The 19,499-nt window shown below is 35.5% G+C and overlaps 2 protein-coding genes across 3 annotated transcripts; one reads left to right on the forward strand and one right to left on the reverse strand.

Moving 5' to 3' along the window:
• LOC109840614 (probable histone acetyltransferase type B catalytic subunit) lies at positions 259-12,811 on the forward strand. Its single transcript, XM_020409333.1, has 10 exons — positions 259-468; positions 1,213-1,254; positions 3,104-3,213; positions 5,106-5,174; positions 6,055-6,093; positions 6,175-6,248; positions 6,341-6,440; positions 9,007-9,088; positions 9,175-9,335; positions 11,926-12,811. Exons 1-10 carry the CDS (start codon positions 393-395, stop codon positions 12,580-12,582), a joined length of 1,410 nt encoding a protein of 469 aa, XP_020264922.1. The 5' UTR covers positions 259-392; the 3' UTR covers positions 12,583-12,811.
• LOC109840615 (deSI-like protein At4g17486) lies at positions 15,540-18,517 on the reverse strand. 2 transcript variants are annotated; one of them, XM_020409335.1, is made up of 4 exons: positions 18,242-18,517; positions 17,135-17,179; positions 16,057-16,137; positions 15,540-15,924 (listed from the first exon to the last, which is right to left on the reverse strand). In XM_020409335.1, the coding sequence occupies exons 1-4, from the start codon at positions 18,384-18,386 to the stop codon at positions 15,788-15,790; spliced, it is 408 nt and encodes a 135-aa protein (XP_020264924.1). In that variant the 5' UTR covers positions 18,387-18,517; the 3' UTR covers positions 15,540-15,787. The 2 variants fall into 2 exon arrangements, with proteins under 2 accessions (XP_020264924.1, XP_020264923.1); XM_020409334.1 differs by having other exon boundaries at positions 17,135-17,425.

Raw genomic sequence — 19,499 nt, forward strand, 5'->3', positions numbered from 1 at the left:
TGATCCTGTCGGGTTTGAGCCGACGGGCTTTTTGGACAACCCTGACTGCAACCACAAAAGCAAAGTTTTCGTGGATCTAATTGCGAACTCCGAGCCCCTCTCCCAAGTGGGCCCCAGGCTGGTAGCTCCAAATCAACGGTCGAAAAAATCTTACAGATGGTCCCTAACACAATCCAACGGCCAGAAGAGTCTGACATAATCACCACGCGTCACCTTTACCAAAAAAATCACAACCCGAGCTTTAAGTAAATATATTTAATTTCCCGCCTCCATCCCCTCTCTCCTCGTGGCCTTTTGGGGTTTTTTTTAAACCCTAGAAACCCTAATTCGGCGTTCTCTCAGCATCATTTATTCGCCTATTTTCTCTCAAATTTAGATCGATAACCAAGCTAATGGCGTTAAAAGGAAAGGAAGCAGATGCTGAGACCGAAACGAAGAAACGCAAGCGTGCCGGTTTCGCCCGAATCGGTATGGTACCGATGGAATCTATCGTATTAAGTGTTCATTTCATCGATGAGTTGTTTTTCTAATGTAATTTCTTTCGATTTTTGACCTAGTTAGCGCTTTAGACGTTTGCTTGTATCTCGTTCTTGTTTATTTTTTACTCTGAAAGCCCTTAATTTTGTTGTAAGTTACTTCAGTTTGTTTATTATTTCTTCGTTTTTAAATATGCTGCTTTTATAAGTTTTGGTTTGCGGGTATTGATTTTTTTTTAAAAAAATTCCCTATAGCCGCGTGCCTATATTGTGTTCGACGAATTGCCTATGTTTCAGACTGTAGGATAATGGCTGGGAAAATGTTTAATTTCCTCCCCTTTTATACTTTTTATTTTGTGTTTCATTCAGAAATATTAAAAGAGAGGAATTTGGACCTAATTGTTATATGTTTGAGCTTTTAGATGGCTATTTATTTCGTCATGTTGTAGAACCTTGATTCATTTTGATGGACATTTATTTGTTACCTGCCTAGTAGGAGCCTATAATGGGTTCAACAAGGTTTAATAATGTTATACTTCTACAGTTGGTGTTTTGTATTTCAATCATAAATAAGAATTGCAGCTTTGATGTGCTTAAATTGCTGTCGATTAAACTATTTGAAGTGCTGCCACTTGGATTTAATTTGTAATACACTTGAGCTATTTGATGGTTGCTTGTTTGCAGTGAATAATATTGTTACTTGAACTATTTTATGCTTTTTTTTGCTGCAATGCAGATGCTGGAGTTGAGGCAAATGAGTGCATCAAAGTTTACCTGGGTATGAACTTGACTATATTTTTTCTTTTTCTCCAACATTACATGATCAGAACTCACAAGATGCGTTACTGACCTTTGTTTTAGCTTGTGCTTTAACCATAGATTAACTAGTTCAATCCCCAAGTTCACCTTTTCTACTTTGTACAAGTATATTCACACCTCTAACATGGCAGTTTTGCTGTTAGTCAAGAGTTTGCTCCCCAACAATTTAAAGTTAAGTCGGTCTCTAAACATTCCGCTTGGCACCGTCTAATTTTTTTGTAGTAGTAGATGAAATAAATTGAGTTACCGTGTTTTAAATTATATTCATGTAGCTTGCCCCAAAAATTTAAGAAAAAGTCTTTTTTTAGTTGTTGCTGTGGAAAATTCCTGTCCTCCTACCACTTTTTCATGGATGATGCTTCGCGAAATTATGCTGATAGAGATTAAATGCAAATTTCCTAACAAGTTCGACATTTTGATTCTAAAGGCTCTGCAAAAATACCAAGCGTGATGGAGACGAGGCATTGTTTTTGGGTTTCCAATTGGATATAGAGTACATGGAACTAGCATAGCATTGTGGTTACCTATCACTAAGCCAATTCCGTGAGCATTCTGTTTATAATGACTACATGTTTTTTGCATTTTTTGGTACCTTGAGGTGTTATGATATAATGAGGGTGCTTACGGACTATTTGGTGACAGGGTTGGCCTTCACTTGTTCAAGTAGCGGTTGTGGTTTTGGGGTGCAATATGTAGAAATGATTTCTCAGCAAGATGTTTTATGTGGCATGTGTTAGCATTTGGGGTTGCTGTTGCATTAATAGAGTATTGTCATTACCTATTATTAATGTCAATTGCATTCTGTTAATGTAACAGCACAATGTTGGGCATTTTCTGGTATTCTGAGATATTCTGGCCTAACAAGAGTTGCATATGGACCATACATAACATACTCAATGTTCATCCCATCAAGTTTTTTCATACATGTTATCTGTCAAGAAAAAAGTCTGCATAAGATTTCCTTTTAGTGCTGAAATTTTACATTGTATGATTGAGTAGAGAGGGCGGTTCACCCCTATATCCTTGTACAGTAAGCTGTATAAATTGGCCAAATGAATATGAAGGGAGACATTTGAACTTGATATAGCTAGCAGTCAATATTTTGAAGTTCTCATGATTCTTCATTTGAGAGATTACAAAATGGGTTGTCTGAAAAGCTGGTTTTTTATGTCAGGTCTTTGGTATTTCTAAAGCATAGACCCTGCGAACCTTTTGTAGACAATACTTGGTATAGGCATATTAATAGTTGTAGATTGTAGATGCCTGCTATCATGTTACTATTTACAGATAACAATGATTATCATGTGATTTTATTCCCCGGTATATTAATTGTTCACAATATCTGTTTATAACAAGTTAACAACTAAGTTTATGTCAATGTCAATTCCATAAATGTACTATTGAACTAAAGATGAGTCTCCAATCTCTTATTGTCACCCCCTCTCTTTCATGAGTATGGATGAGCAAGCTTTTGTGTGCATAACATATTGTTACGATATGATATTAAGCGACTAACATAGTCTTAAGTTAGTTAGCACAATTTATCATTGAACAATAAGTACGCCTGCTATTGCCTTCGACGATGTGTTTTCTTTCTTTTGATGTGCATAGATGTATGTATTATGATTTATGAATTTTCAGTCTTATGTTTTTTCTTATCTATTAATAAAGTTTTATGGATGTGCTAACATGCCATTTGGTTCCCATGATAAAGGATAACCTCTTCCTGATGAGCACATGCATCCCTTACTATTGGCATTCCGGCTAATTACGGTGTTATTTGCATTTGATTGACTCTCCATCTGCAGTGAAAAGTCAGGATGAAGTTGGTGCAACAAACAGCTTCTGTATTGATCCTGTTGACCTGAATCAGTTTTTCGGTGAAGACGGCAAGATATATGGTTACAAGAACTTAAAGGTTCTAGAGTATCACCATCTGGCTTAAACTCTTGTCACTATTCTGTTTACCGCTAACTTTTATAGTTGTGATTCCCATGATTTGCATGACTTTTATTTAGTACATAATTGATTGTTACTAGTGATATCTGAGGAACATTTTTGAACTTTTTTTTTTCCAATGCTCTCTCTTCCTGTTTGGTCTCAATCATACTTATCTTTTGAATGAAGTAGCTTATCTGGATTTACTCAGTTTAAAAGCCAAAGCCTTGTTGCTTCAACAAAGGTCAAGCAATCATGGTACATGTGACTCTTTGCACAAATCTAATAATTTATCCATAAGTCGCTTCCTCAAATTATGGAACACAACAGCTTGCATCGTCACTATGTATTTGAAGTGTGGGGACGCTTGGCCAAAAATTAATGCAAGGGTTTAGCTTTGTGTAGTGTAGTCCCAGTATAACTTATCACCTTAAGTTGTACGTTAGCAGATAGACCTCTCGGATGATCAATGTGCCCAAATTCTAGCAGTCAGAGAGATCATGTGTCTTGCATTTGATCACATTTGATTTACTTACTAAAAAGGATATACCTCCCAATTAGTTAAGTCATCTTTTCTCACATCTCTCTTATTTTTATGGTTCCAGTCAACGGATCTTGGTTTATGATTGACAAATTTGATGGAAAGTCAGCTCCTCATTTTGAAGATAATTGAAGAAAGAAATACATTCCCCAACCCACATCTTTGTTATGCATATAGAGAAGGATATATGTGAAGTTAAATGAATAATTATTATGTTCAAGTCAGATGCTAGTCTTGGCTATTGAAATTTTAATCTCTAAGGTCCGCCAAGAAAACCATCCAAGTTAAGGGGTGAAAATTTGCAATGAATCTACATTATAGGTCATCTACTGTATTTGAATTCTAATAAAAAAATACATGCATGTTAACTTGAACTAATCAGATGTCTAAGGGTTAAAAAGTTTACTTTATATCGTGTAAAATAATCATATTGACTAATCATAAAAAATTGTAATGTTGACTATTGGGGAAATGTGCTATTAATATCGCTACAGATGCAATGTCAATATATGGGATTATAAGTCTGAAACGTATAGTACTTATCATAGTATAAACTACCTTGAGCTTTCCTTTCAATTTCATTAAAATGTGTATTTATGATTCTTACCCTGTTTGGCATGATCTGTCATGATAGGAGCAATTACTATCATGCATTATGTTGACTATTTAGTATAGTGTTGCATTGTGCTGTGTGTGCATATAAGTATAAAATGTCTGATAGTTTGATATTTTTGTTGAGAGTCTGCTTCAAGCTTGTATACATGTGCATATGTTTACACATATTACAGTGCTGTCTTCTTCGATTGACCTGTAATTTTGGTATTAATACAATCATAAAATATGGAAACGATATAACCTTACAGCAATCACAGTTGATGCTATTGATTGCTTGAATTGTTTTAGTTAGCTATTCCAGGAGTCATCATGGTCATTATAGCGAGAGCAACTTGCATGTTCTTGTACTATTAGTTTCTGTCAATAGTACTCTTTTTGGAGTATTAACTGTGAACATGGAGACCACCATTCCTGCCCTCCTTCTCTCTGGTTGGTCAGAATCCCATGTTTATGCCTGGATCCATTCATCAATAACAGCACATCTGGTTTAAGATCTAGTGATCACTTACATAGTCCAGTGGATGAGATCTGTGGAAGGGTCTTAATCTCGTTGCCAGGGATACATTCAAGCCCCTTTCTTTGATAATGTTTAAGATTCATACACGCCCACACATCAATGCATGTGCATATTGGAAATGCTTAACTAAAACCTTACATTGTTGAAAATATTCTCATGATCTTAGGCGTTTGTTTTCTGACATTACATTTTGGTGCAGATTGACATATGGATGAGTATCAAATCTTTTCAAGCATTTGCTGATATTACGTATGAGAATACATTTGATGTAAGTAAAATCTGTTGTTTTTCCATGATCGTAAATTCCTTTGTTGCATAATTAGCATCACTTTAAAGTTCTCATGAAAATTTAGTTGATTGCAGTGCCATTTGATTTTCTATGCATAATACAGCGATACTAATGATTACCTCGCCTAACATGAATTAATTTAGTTTGAATTGAAATTTAAGTAAGAACCTGATAATTATGTTTCTTTTGTTTAACATTCAAAATGGGGTTTTTTGTCATCAGTGATATTTGAACTTGTTATTCAAGAAATGACCATATTTCTTGATCTCTTCGGCAAGAAGGTGCATGTTTCGTCGTTCTCTGAACTGGCTATGGTTTGTTATTATTATATCGTTTATCCATATAGACTCTTCCTTTAGCACTTGCATACATTCCATTTTGTTGAGGGAAAGATTATGCCTGCTTTTGGTTAACATGGAACCACACCCTGTTCATGCAAGCGCAATTAAGTTTCATGCCTAAGTGATCTTGCCAGATAAGCTTAGAAATAATTTTTTTTAATGAAATTGTAATGTGTGGCAATGCACTAAAAATGTCCTGTAATAAACCTGATTTGTCTAATTGCACTCAGAATTATTTCTGTTTGATTAATTCTTCTATTTGATCAAATGCTTAGCCCTGAGTATGATTTTAAGAATGCAATTTTAAAGTGGTTTGACACGAACGGGACTTTGTGAATTTTATGTCCTTTGTTCTCCTTAAGTTCAGAATCATCTGATAATCATGTCTAGTCTCATCTATTATATCAAATAATATTTTTAGAGCAACTTCTAGGATAGCTGTAAACGGGATTATTAACTAAAAGTTCTGTCTTAATGTGATGGATGTGCTGAAACTAACTTTTTGCTACTTCTGTAAGGGAGGAAAAGGGATCACTGATCTGAAACCTGCTCTTCAGGTAATCCTCGCATTCTTTTAATTCATGTGCTTGGTCTACCTTACTGTTCATGACCAATACTTTTTATTTATTTATATATAGAGCATATTTGGCGAATCTTTGTTGGAGAAAGAAGAATTCCTCCAAACTTTTTCAACAGAAATTCACTGTATCAGGTGTGTTTCTGTCAATTTACAGACTCTGTTTTACGTGTCTTTGAATTCTTTAATAAGCTCGTTTTTTTGGGTGCCTCAATTGTGGAATTTAGATCCATTATGTCAGATGGAGAACCCATTCGTTGTGATCTTTCTAGAGAAAGTGATGATGCATCCAATGCTCACTTGGGTGTGAATGGTTCAACTATGGAGGTATTCCTCTATTAGTGGCATTTATAAGTTGGTTATATTGTGAATGCACTAGTCTATGTATACACAATTATAAAGGTTCTAATCATTGTAATGTATATGATAAACTAGGACTTATATTCCTGCAGATATGGATAATTAGTAGCCTGACACATTCAACAAGTGAATAGTAGTATTAGTCTTGCTTAGCTTGATATAGCTGAGCAGAGTATATAGTTGAAACTCACTATAAAAATTACAACTCATGCATTTATTTCTGTCATTGACAGAGATCCATCTTGGTCAAGATATTAGAATATCTGAAATTATTGGTCATATCATATCAGATTTTTTTGTTTGATTTTTTTATTTTTTGTTTACTCTACTTTTCTTATGAATATTAACAAACAAACGGTTTATGCCAATAATTAATATCACTGAGGGACTAAAAGCATCTTCAGTAAAACATAAAACTACTATATCTGTTACTTATTGGACATCAAAATTGCAGAACACGACGTGAGGGGCTTTAGTTCACCAAAATGTAGCAGTTATCCATAAGGTGATCCTTCATGCAAATCGAAAAGAAATAAGATGGTGCAATAAATAATTTTAGTTAATGTAGAAGATCGTAGATAGCTTGAAATTCATAGCAAAGGGTGTTGAAAAGAACTTGAGCAAGTCGCTGTAATTAAGACCATCAGGGAATATACTAAATTTGCTCTAGTTCGTTTAATTTTTTTAATACAAATAACTAAACTACCGTCGTGAGTTAGTTAATTCTCAACTACAGTCTTAAAAACCGGTTAACCCAACTACTATTATAGTGTGCTAAAACATCAACTGATAGCAAAGCATTGAGAAGCCAAAAAAATAAAAATAAAAAATAAAAACACACACAAACATATTGTGCACGCTTTCCCCCCTAATATAACTTAGTTGCAATCAGACTATAGCAAATCCTCATATCCCAAATTCTCTTATCACCTTCATTTGTCAACGAAGCAGGGCGAGAAGAACACACTAACTGTTGAACTTTTCCTTCTAATCTCCTTCAAAACTCTCAAAGCTGAGAGCACACTTTTCATGTATAATTTATTCATATATTCAATCACATCGAGATGGGGAACCCATATCTCACGAAAGAGGATCTCTGTGTTTTGGGCTTTAATTTTTTTTAGGACAGAGGAAGAGGTTGAGGGCAGAAGAGGTTGGTGTTGGGAGTGTGTTTAAGAATCGGTTGTTTCTAGGTCAAACCATTTTTATTTAGACTGTCGCTTGGAGAAAGGCAAATGTAAACTCAACCTTGATTTAAGGGGTATATATATATAGATCTCAAATTAAATTTAAGAGATATTACAAAAAGTAGTTTGAATAGTAAACCACTAATACTTTTCAAGTAGTTTGAATAGTAAACCACCATTCTCTTTATATATGAAGGAGGAATTTATTTTTGCAAACAACTACTGCATGCGCACATTGATGTTAAGATCACTTGTGGAAAAAAGTAAATGATGAAATTAGTTTTGGAAAGAAAATTAGAGAATTCTTGTTTTATTTATAAAGAGAATGATCAATTGAAAAGTGATAAAAAATGAAATTATTTATTATGACCTATCTAAAATTATTAATGCTTTCATTTATTTATGAGCTGACTAATGACATTTGGATAATTATGCATTAAAATCTTAGAATTTTATAGCTTTAGGCTCCTGAATTTTGTAAGAGTTCATAATCTTTATTTTGGTTCTCTCTTTCTATTAAATACAATCGGACCATGGTATCTTCTTTAAAAATACTCTTTAACACGTCTTCAGGAAAAGAAAGATATACATGAACTACAACTTCCAAATCATTTGGGCATTAATAATATGAATGGTGAAAGATGTACCTTTTGAACTATTGGTCCTTTAAATAAATCTGTTATAATCGATCTGAGGAGAAAATTTTCAGTTTATTTCATCATAAGGTAAGTAAACCTGTTGCATTTGATCCCAGGACTGAACTTCCAGTTTATTTCATCACGAGGATTAGGATTCTCATCACAACCTTTATTCAAAAATCCCAAATTAAAAATAGGAAAAAAAATCCAAATTAAATATAGAAGAGACAAGCGGCAGTATATAAGGCCTTTTGAGCAGCCACCAATTTCTCTTTACATATAAAGGAGGAATATGACATTGGCGAATAATGACTAATAGGAGAGGAGATTTTGATGTTTGCATCAGAAGTTGATCTTAGTATTACATTTGAGGGGGGTGGAGGGGGGGGGGGGGGGGAATGATGGACAGAGACTGGGTGATAAAAATATGACTTATTCCATGTGCGACAAATCGGATTTGATACTGTTGGAATCGCTGGAATTCGTGATGCCCGTACTATTAATGGTGAACCATAATCACTATAAATACTGAGATTTCAGAACTTAGGTTATCTACTTACTAGAGTAATATACTTATAAATTTAAATCACTGTACCACAGCAAAATCTGTAAGTTGGTGGCTTGCTCATCTCTTCTCATCAGGCTTTTACTTTCATTTGCAAGTACCTGAACTCTTCATTTCTGAGAATGTCTCACTTGCAATACCAGGTTATTCGAATGAATCTACATGCGATGCCTGTTGGTTTGCTTTACAGTCGTCTGGTACCTCTTGTCCTTCTCCTTGTTGAAGGTACAGCTTGTAGTACTGAACTAGTCTTTCTTTATTGTATTTACATTTTGCTGATTGATAAATCTTGCTTATTTTTCTCTGATCAGGTGGCAGTCCTGTTGATGTCACTGACCCAAAATGGGATGTATATTTCATAGTGAAGAAAACAAATGATCTATCAGGCGTTCACAATATGGACTTACTTGGTTTTGCTACTGTATACCGCTTCTATCACTATCCTGATAGCACCCGTTTAAGAGTTGGTCAGGTATATGCTTTTCTAGAGTGAATCTGATTTCTACTTTTGCTTCTAGTGTGCTTCATCATTGTCATCTACTGTATTCCCTGTCAAACTGGGTTGACCGCAGAGAACAAGTCTTCAAGAGATTTGACAAAATGCTTCTACCATCCTGATAGCACCCATTTAAGAGTTGTTCGGGTCTATGCTTTTCGAGCATTAATCTGATTCGTACTTCTGCTTCTAGTGAGCTTTATTGTTATTTATCCTGTACCCTGTCAAACTGTGGTTGACTACAGATAACAAGTGCATCAGTTTGACAAAATGGTTCTTGTAACTTGCTAATTTTGTAGAAGGAAGATGTGATCATCGCAGAACATAATATGAGGGTTCTTTCCTAAGATCTCTCCCTAATGAGGAAATTACAAGGAAAATAGAATGTGTAATGAGATCCAAAGAGGCCTCTGCTGCACAGTCTTTGTTCTAGCTACTTCTGAGGAAATTACATAGAAAATAGTAAATTGTATCCATCAGAAGCTGAAGCAAATTTCTTATATGAAATTCTACTGAAACTAGGAACTCTATTCATCAATACATTTCCAATATGAATACCAAGAAATATCTCTCTCACCTGGTTTATTGTGATGTCTAGTTCTTGTCTCTCTTTTAACTGTTATGCTGAAACGTGGATAATTTGACACCCTTCTTATTTTCCATGCAGTTAGTGACGAAATGTGACTAATTATATTTTCCTTGGAGAACAAAGTCACAATTTTCCTTTATAATCTTTTAGTTGTGTCACTTATTTTAGGTATGTGATTGGCATTTGTCACTTTGATTGTCTGATGCTTACCAAGGGACTGAAGCATGGTGCAATTTGCATCATGAATACATGTTTTCCACAATCTTCGAAAGAAGAAAAGGAAGACATGTATTTATGCGCGCAATATTAAAAAAATTAAAAGCACTTGAAAATTTCGTCCTTAGGTGTGGTGTAGGAATCAAGATGAAAAAAGTGGATGGATCTGTAGGATGTCCTCATGACAGCTTATTTTAACGATGGTTCTTAAAGAATATGTGGTATACATACACGTAGGTGAGCGCGGATGCATACACACACAAACGTGCACACAATCGCGCACAACAATTGTTCAATCACTTTATTTTCTCATAAAATTCTACTTATATTTAAAATTAGTGCTCTCTCTCTCTATATATATCAATATATATGTGTGTGTGTGTCTCTGTGTCTGTGTGTGTGTGTGTGTGTGTGTGTGTGTGTGTATTCATTTTACAAAGTTCTTTCAGACAATGGTTTTCTGAGCATGCGGTAACTGTAACCAAAGGTGTTTTCATATGTACTTTGGATGAGTGTCACATGAGCAATTGGAAAGTGTCATCAGTATCAGAAATGGTGTCTATAAAGAATTTTAGCCAGACGCAAGACAGTGTCTGAGTGTCCTAATTGTACGACATTACAACTTGAAAGCAAAGGGAATGTAGGGACTTAATAGATAAGTAAATGCATACACACGTTCACAGGTTCATATGTACTCACACATGGGTCCTTTAGAAAGTGTTTGAAAGGCTTTAATGCTTTCCTATTGGAATTCAATGATGGGAATCACTAAAAGTTGGTCTGCGTCATTCGAAGGATGTTACAAGCCTCCCCCCCCCCCCCCCAAACATTATTAGATTCACACAAAATGGATTGTTGAAACCCTCTTGTAGACCTGCATGCACCTTCCCACACCTGCAACATGCACGCACACTCATGCACACAAATTTATTGTAATTTACAAATTTACCGTCCAAATCTAGATATTTGATAATTTACCCGCCAAACCTATTGTACATTTAAATTAAACTTAGTTTAGATTTTTGGTAATTTACCCTTAAAATCTCACATCTACCCCTCAAATTTCAAAATAATTAATATTCCTTTGATTAAGTTACTTGTATTAATTCATAATTAGATAGATATAGAAGGAGAGAGAAGGGAAGATGGGGAAGGGCCATGGGTGTTCAGCTCTCCTTTCTGCTTCTCCCTTCAATTATATAAATTAATTAACTTAATCAAGGCTATTTGCTGATCTTGAAAACCCTCTATATGTGTGTGTATGTAATGTATATATAGACGCACAGCACACACATATACAGAGATAGGACGCTCTGATGCTGGATATGAGGCGCCGCCTCATTTTACAAAATGAACTACCAAGAGACGAGTGATGAGGTCAACACCTTTCGGTGTGACTTACAAGGTGAGCCTCAGCACCAGCTTATCTCCTAGTAGCTTGTTTATCAAATTGAGCTGCCACCTCATATTCATGTTTTCCATACATGTACACATATGTAGTGGAGGACATGAGTGTAATCTAATTTGTTATGATGTAACAACTATCAGACTGAGATGTCACTTGTGGTAGTTACTTTTGGGACAAACTATTGCTTTTTTTTTCATTTTGAATCACTTGATAATTTTCCAGGATAATGGAGTTATTTTTACACCCAAGTTTTCCATTCACATGTGTGCTGATGATTGGATTAAAAAAAAAGAATTATCAGTAATATCTTTCTGATTTATAAATATCTCAGTTTCTTACATTTTTCTTCTCAGATACTTGTATTGCCTCCATATCAAGGTCAAGGCCACGGCCGCCGTCTTCTTGAATCAATTTATTCTGTTGCAGTATCTGAGAACTTTTATGATGTGACTTTCGAAGAACCATCTGACTACCTCCAATATCTGCGTGCCTGCATTGACACCCTTCGCCTTCTTGATTTTGAACCAATAAAGCCAGCCATAAATTCTGCTGTTCAGTACCTGAAAGAAAACAACCTATCAAAAAGAACTAACAAATCAAGTTCCAAGTCCCAGTTTGGACCACCACAGCATGTAATTGCTGTTGTACGTCAGAAATTGAAAATCAACAAAAAGCAATTCATGAAGTGCTGGGATGTGCTCGTCTATCTGAACCTGGATCCAAAAAATAGCAGGTGTATGGAGAACTTCAAGGTCTCTGTATCAGATCGTGTGAAAGGCGATATCCTTGACAAGGATTCGGAGGCAAATGGGAAGCGTCTGATTGAAGTGCCTAATGATTATGATCACGACATGACTTTTGTTGTGATGTGGTCTGAGGCTGGCGAAGAAACGACAGGCGCGCTGGACGGAGATCAAGCAGCTCAAGAGGAGCAGCTGAAGCAGTTGGTTGATAAGCAAATCGAAGACATTGTTAAGATTGCACAAAAGGTCTATTTGCTTCGGAAGTGAAGAGTATATGGGGGCACATTTAGGTTGTAGATTAAAGTTGCATACTATTGATGAGTGTAGGAGTAGGCATAAATCGAACTTTGTTTACTTCTCATGGTCAGAGACGTCTATTGGAGTTGTCTATTTTAAGATGTAATGTTATGATCAAGAAAATACCCGTTGAGTTTTTGTTACCTTGATTAGAAATTATGGTAGTTGTCTGGGGCAGTTACAACTAGAAAATGCCCTTGCAGTGATGTGGTAGTTCACGATTGTTTTACCTGCTTCGGATAAAATTACAGCGCAGCTCATGCATTCTTAAAAATTTGATCAAATGATGCACTTCTGTCTCGTATCATAATATTCTTCTCTTGCACGCAATCGGCTGTGTTGAATTTTGTGATGGCATCTTACTTACCTGTCAGGCCACAAGCATTTGAGCTTGCTATGTTGACTGGTTCACGAGCAAATGGTTGCAACAAGCAACCGATGTTTCATGGTTTGCTTTCGTTTGCCCACCGTAATTTTTTTTCCAGGGCCTCCACAAGAAGAAATGTGCTTTATGGCAACGTGTTATGCAGACAAGTGACCTCTTTTTCCAAAACGAACTCAATGGATATACCCTTCTTCCTCTGAAGGTGATATAATGAAGGTGCCTGAGAAAACTACTGCTTACTGGAGTAAAGATGATGCCCCTTCATATAAAAAAGCCGAAGCCACCACCTATGCGATTGCGGAGCAAGTTAGAAATGAGTGCTGCTACGGGGACCCAAAATATGAGACCAAGGGAGGGGACATGTGAGGTGTCCCCTCCCTATTGCATAATGAGTTGGCTATACCAACTCATTATGTAATAGGGAGGGGACACATCACTTGTCCCCTTCCTTGGTCCCATATTTTGGGTTCTTAAATCATTTTCCGTTAGAAATTTGCGATACACAAGTGGGGCCGATCAAGCAGTGGCTAATACATGTTTTTTTATACCTTGTGGGACCCCCTGGGTAGTTATGCGTAACTGGGCTTGTGATTTCCCAGTGAGGTTGAGTAATAAATAATAGGGATTTGCTTATAAATCCATGTTTTGCCCCCCATTTACTTTGCAACCCCCATGGTTCTATACGTTCTCATTCACCCAAAACATAATGTTTATTTACATACACTATAGCGCATGCATATATAATATAAAGTTCAGCGCGGCATATACTACGATATATAGATATATACTATTGATTGTGTAGTTAGATGCTAAAGGATGTGTAGCTAATTTTTCGTAGACGTAAACTTTGTATTTTATAGAATTAGTTATATAAAAAAGCCTACGAAGACACATGCATGATTTTATTTCCCCTTTCTACGCAATGAAAAAAAAATATAAATACTTATCTATACTCGCTTCCTCTATTTTCTCTCAACTGAAAATCAATCACAAAGTACCAAAGTTTCTATGAGATTTCATTTTGATACCCATGTCTATATTCCATTCAATATTTTGTTAAGCTTATATCACATGCTTAGCGACTAGGTAAAAATAGATTTAAATTTATTGCATGGTAATCATAGGCTAAGGATGTGACAAAAATTTAACTGAAATTTTCTGTCGAAATATGGATGAGGTATTAAAGTGAAAACATAATTTAAACTTATGGTATTAAAGTGTTTAAAGAAATAATTATGGCTATCAAAGGTAGCAAGACTGAAAGTTTGGTTTTAAGTATTAAAAAAGTGCTTTGATGCATCAAAGTTAAAAGGTGTGTAAACTTCAGGGTACCAAGGTGAAAATAAGCCACCAAAAGGTTTTTTTCTATGTTAGTCTCTTAAACTTTCATGTTTGCTGTTAGCACTTCAAATCAGTTAAATTTATATTAAGACCCTAAATTCTCGAGATAGTTTGAACTTAGTCCCTGAAATCATATTGAAATTGCTATTAAATGCACTGATTCTTAAGTTTTGAATTGAGTCCTTCAAATCAAAATAATTAGCAACTACATAGATCTATTTGAAACGCCTTCTAAGAATTGAGGTTCCTAATAGAAATTCAATGTGCACCATTCTATAACGGTAGACATAAGAAATTTAGAAAATCATATATTCCTCAGATATTCTGAGTGCAGCAATATCCATTAGAACCATGTGGTCCACTGATGGAATTTTTTTTTTCCTGACATGCACTTTTTATCGCGTGCTTAGCAATTGGGTAGAATGGATCTAACATGTCACATGCCAATCACATACTAAAGGCTTGATATAAATTTAACGAAAAGTCTAGATTCATTGTAAATGTTAAATATGATTGAAACTTTGGGGTACAAAAGTGTTAAAGAAATACTCTCGAGTATCAAATAGTTAAAGAAATACTATCGGGTACCAAGTGAAACATGATCAAAAACTTTGGGGTGCTGAAGTGTTAGAAGAAAGTGAGGCATCAAAGTGAAAAGGTGGCAAACTTGAGGTACCAGAATGATATAAGCCAGCAAATAACAATTTTTTTTTCTATAATAGTCACTCAGATATTTTATATTTATAACTAGTCCTTCAAATTATGGAAATTGCTGTTAGGTCTTGTTCCCCGATTCATAAGCTACTTTGATGTTAGTGCCTCAAATCATCAAAAATTGTTATTAGGTGCCCGGATTCTTGAGTTATTTTGAAAATAGTCCTACAAATCAAGCAATTAATCAGCAACTAGTGGGACCTCTACAAAATGGCTTATGAGAATTGAGAATAAAATAGCGATATGTACAACGATTTCAGGGAGCAAGCACGTGCAATGCACGTGCCCTCCTTCCTCAGTAGTCTTGCAAAGTCCTCAGTAGTCTGAAGGCGAAATAAATTTGTCCTATTTAGTCACCGGCTTTGATATCAGTGTTTGCCATTTATAGGAGATGAGCAAATAAGTGTGGGGATGTAAATCTGGTAAAGATTTGGAGCTCGGTAATAGAATATTGATTTACAACAAAATTTTTTTGTAGTAACCGGTGGAACATGTCAAAGTGCTTCACTGATGATATTATAATGAAACAACAGGATTACATCAAAGGAGAATCATCTTCAATATACCCCTCACAACTAAAAAGACAACACCATCAACAACAAATTCTCTACAGAGATGAAAACTGACAGGACAACACGGCCTTCACCCTGAGATTTTAGGGCAGGCAGCTGGAAAAATGAAAAAATGTACAAAACTTGTGCACGTTGAGACGAGGCTACTAGGATTCTCTTACTCTCAGGACTTAGGATCGGCATCTATAAGAGTGGTCTCCGAGTTCGGTGATGGAAAGAAATTGCTCTTACCATTACCTGAACTATCACTCTCAGTTTTTACAACGGATGAGTTGGCTGAATAAGTACTGCTCCCAGCATCTACACAAACACGTAAAAAATAGGAGTAAATATCCAGAGATTCAACAAAGATTTTTCTCATTCATTTATTTTTTTCCCACCTATCACTAGTATCAAAAAATTAAGGGGAAGTGGGAGAATTTTTAAACTAACTCCGCAATCCATGGTAGGGAAGTTCTCCTCTGACGGCGTCAATGCTGAGGTTTTTGGGCAGCAGGCAACAGCATAAAATACCTGAAAATAGTTAGGATTACTCAGCCAGTTCCGTGATGCATATAAATTTATAGATTCACATGAGAAATAGCATAGAACTTAAGCACTTTTTTTAAACCTTTGTTTTGTTTCCTCCTCTCTTTATTGTTCCAGGGAAAAACAATGCAATCCATAAGCATTAATTTTGAAGTTTTCTTTTACACTCACCTGTTTGTGATTTGAATTTAATTCACCTATTAAAATACCAATCGTTTTTTTCCCTTCTTCCATATTCATCCTTAATCCGAGATTGTTTTGGAGGATCACTTGCTGGTTGCGCAAGCTTTGAACTGCACAATCAGGAGCCATTAAAGTAGGTTTCACAGACAACGAAGCATGCCTAGACTATTGGGATATATGCGAAACTCTTAGCTTGTCTATGGTTTTCCTAGGCGAAGATATAGCCCGAGGACGAAGGACAGGTTTGCTGTCAGCAAGTAATAAGAGTAGTGAAACCTTTATTAGGGAGTTTCACGGCTTGTATGATTTAGATGCGAAGAATTTTAATAATTCCAATGCAACTAAATGGATCTACTGCATTAAATTTATATATACATGACAAAATGAAGGAAGCAATATCAACAATCAAGTCACATATGCTGTGGTACACTTAATATAGAATGAAAAATCAACACAACCATGAGCTTTACGAACTAATATATTTGCATATTTTCACCAAACATAATTTCAGTGGTACCATATTTAACAATACTACCATCCTGCTTGGTCCCATCCCTCCCCTTAACTTCTCTCGTACTCATTCAACCTCTCAAGAACATTTGGATGAACCTCTCCTCTATTTCTTACAAATCTCAAAGCCCAAAAGAAAAAGAAAAAAAGGATGACCCAACGGTATAGGGCGGAAAGGTTCACACAAACAGAAATGCATGAGGGAGCAAAATAATGAACAAATGTCCAACATACATCCCAAATCCCATGAAAAAAGAAGTATAAATAAAGGAAAAGTTTGAGTTCTTACCGAAAAAGTAAGCCATGCGATTAACCCATCTAGGGATTTGATTTCCTGTCAATTGGGAACACACATGATCAGTGAAGGTGTTGCAGTTCTTCAACATTAGATGATAAGAATCTCCATGGTACTGTGAACCCATATTCTCAATAAACTCTCGGAATTCAAAAGGAAGCATGGTCGTATAACCCAACGGTATAGAACATCTGTAGGTAAACCCTGGACATGTTTTTGGTTCCACCTCAAACACCCCACTTGCTGGGTAATCATGGGCTCCAAAACCAAACTCCATTCCATAAACTGTTCAAGATTAATGAAGGAGAAACTATAGTTATGTGGGGTTTTTATTGATATAATGAATAAATCTGATACTTGATTATCATTATGCATCAATAATATCCATCATCACACCATTACAATGCCAAGAAAGGCCGTCTTCAATACAAATCTCATTAGAACACCCCCGCATGGAAAGAAATTGTTCTGATAAAATTTGTACTTGCGAATTTATATGGCGTAAAGGCCGCAGATTCTGCAGCATTCATCAAAACTATTAAGATTGCACAAAGATTCAACATAGAGGTCTAAGTAGTCAGTACCCCTGAAAATGTAAATTTTACAAAATCCATCAAAGTTAATGTAGTTTCCCGCAAGAAAATCTTAGTACATCAATGATGCCAAGAAAATCATTACATTCACCTCCTCCTTATTCCTAACAGCAAAATATTAAAATTTTCATGGTAAGTTACAAAGAAGCATAAAGCTTGTTCGCCATTCGAAATCATCAGTTTCTAATAAAAAAGCCATTACCTGCCCAAAAAAAATCTAAAAGCTTTATTATGACACCAGCAACAAATTTTTTTACAGAACATTCATCAGAAATTATCGACATTTCACCAAGATTCACAACCCAAAAGGTATCGCCGCTGCTATAGCAATAAGATTATAAAATGTCACCTTTTACTGTTAACCCTAATGGAGCAAATTTATCAAAATTAAGATTCCTATAATCCAAAAATGTGACCTTTACCACATTAATCACACCAAACTACAAAAAAATTGAAGAAAACTTGCAGCATTCACAATCAATTTCCAAATTAATTGCAAGTTATTTACCTTCGATTCCCGAGTGAAAAATCCCCCAACCGCACCAATACGTGTACTTGTTTAACGGCGTTAGGTCGTAGACGTTAAGAGTAACGGGAGTCGAGGAGGTGCTCGTGGCCGCAGGGGATTCGAGCTTTGATGATTTTCCTCCCATTAAACCCTTGTTTTTATTAAGGGTTTAATGGGATTTTTAATTGGTAAAATTCCCCCCCCACGTCGGAGCTTGAGGAGAGAGCGGTGACGAGAACCCGATGAAAATTTGATAGTGGCGGTGACCGGACCTCTCGAAATAACAGAACGGAACGGTTGGAGATGGTAGAGGGTTTTTTTCTTCCTTTCCCTCTCTATGCGAGCGTCCGTATAGAATGTGTGATTTGAGTTTGTTTTGGAGGTTCTCTAGCTATTTTTGAGAAATGCTCTTCTTGTTATCCTATTCAATTGAGCATTTAAATCAAAGGTTAAATTAAAAAAATTCCGTTAACGTAGTTTCTTTTAATATTGATTTTCGTAATATCTTGATGTTTTTTTTTCTAAACATAATACGTTAAAAATATTTTGTAATTATTAATTAACATAAGTACTTATAATTATTTTATTAGAAAGGAAAAATACATGTAATGCTTGCGTGCAACATTTTCCTTCATGTCAAAGTTTGAGGTGGCATACCCTTTTGAAAATTGACATATACATCTCTGAATTTGTATTTTAGGGAGTGTAAAATGTTAAGAGAAAATAGTTTTCTGAAAGGCATTTTCTCGTTACTTTTTGTACTTGTAAATGCTGTTCAAATTACTAAAAAGTAAAATTAGATAAGAGTTGATGTGGTATTCACTTCATTATGTTTATTTGGTTGTTGTTAGAACATAAAACTATAACATTTAGTCCTCATCATAATTTCAGAGTTTTAGTTTAGTGTCAAGTTTTTTTTGACATGGTGTTAGAACAACCTAGCTTCAAATCCCACGTTGATATCTCTGCGTGAGTCATATTTTCAGCCCATCAACCCATAATTATATTCTCTCAATGCCACTTAGGAAGGGACATATCTATATTTGGACGTAGGGATGCAGCTGCAACCTTAACAATTTTAAATTTACATTTTAAGCTTCTAAAATTGCAATTTGCACCCTCTACATAGTTTTAAAATTTTGCACCCAATTTGCATTGAGTAGCCCATTTGAATTTTACTTATATAACCACTAAACAAATTATGTGCGGTTCACCCCTCTAAAAACGTTTTTCTAGATTCGCTACTGCTCGTAGGGTT

Source organism: Asparagus officinalis, chromosome 5, assembly GCF_001876935.1.
Source record: "Asparagus officinalis chromosome 5, Aspof.V1, whole genome shotgun sequence".
Lineage (NCBI taxonomy): Eukaryota > Viridiplantae > Streptophyta > Magnoliopsida > Asparagales > Asparagaceae > Asparagus > Asparagus officinalis.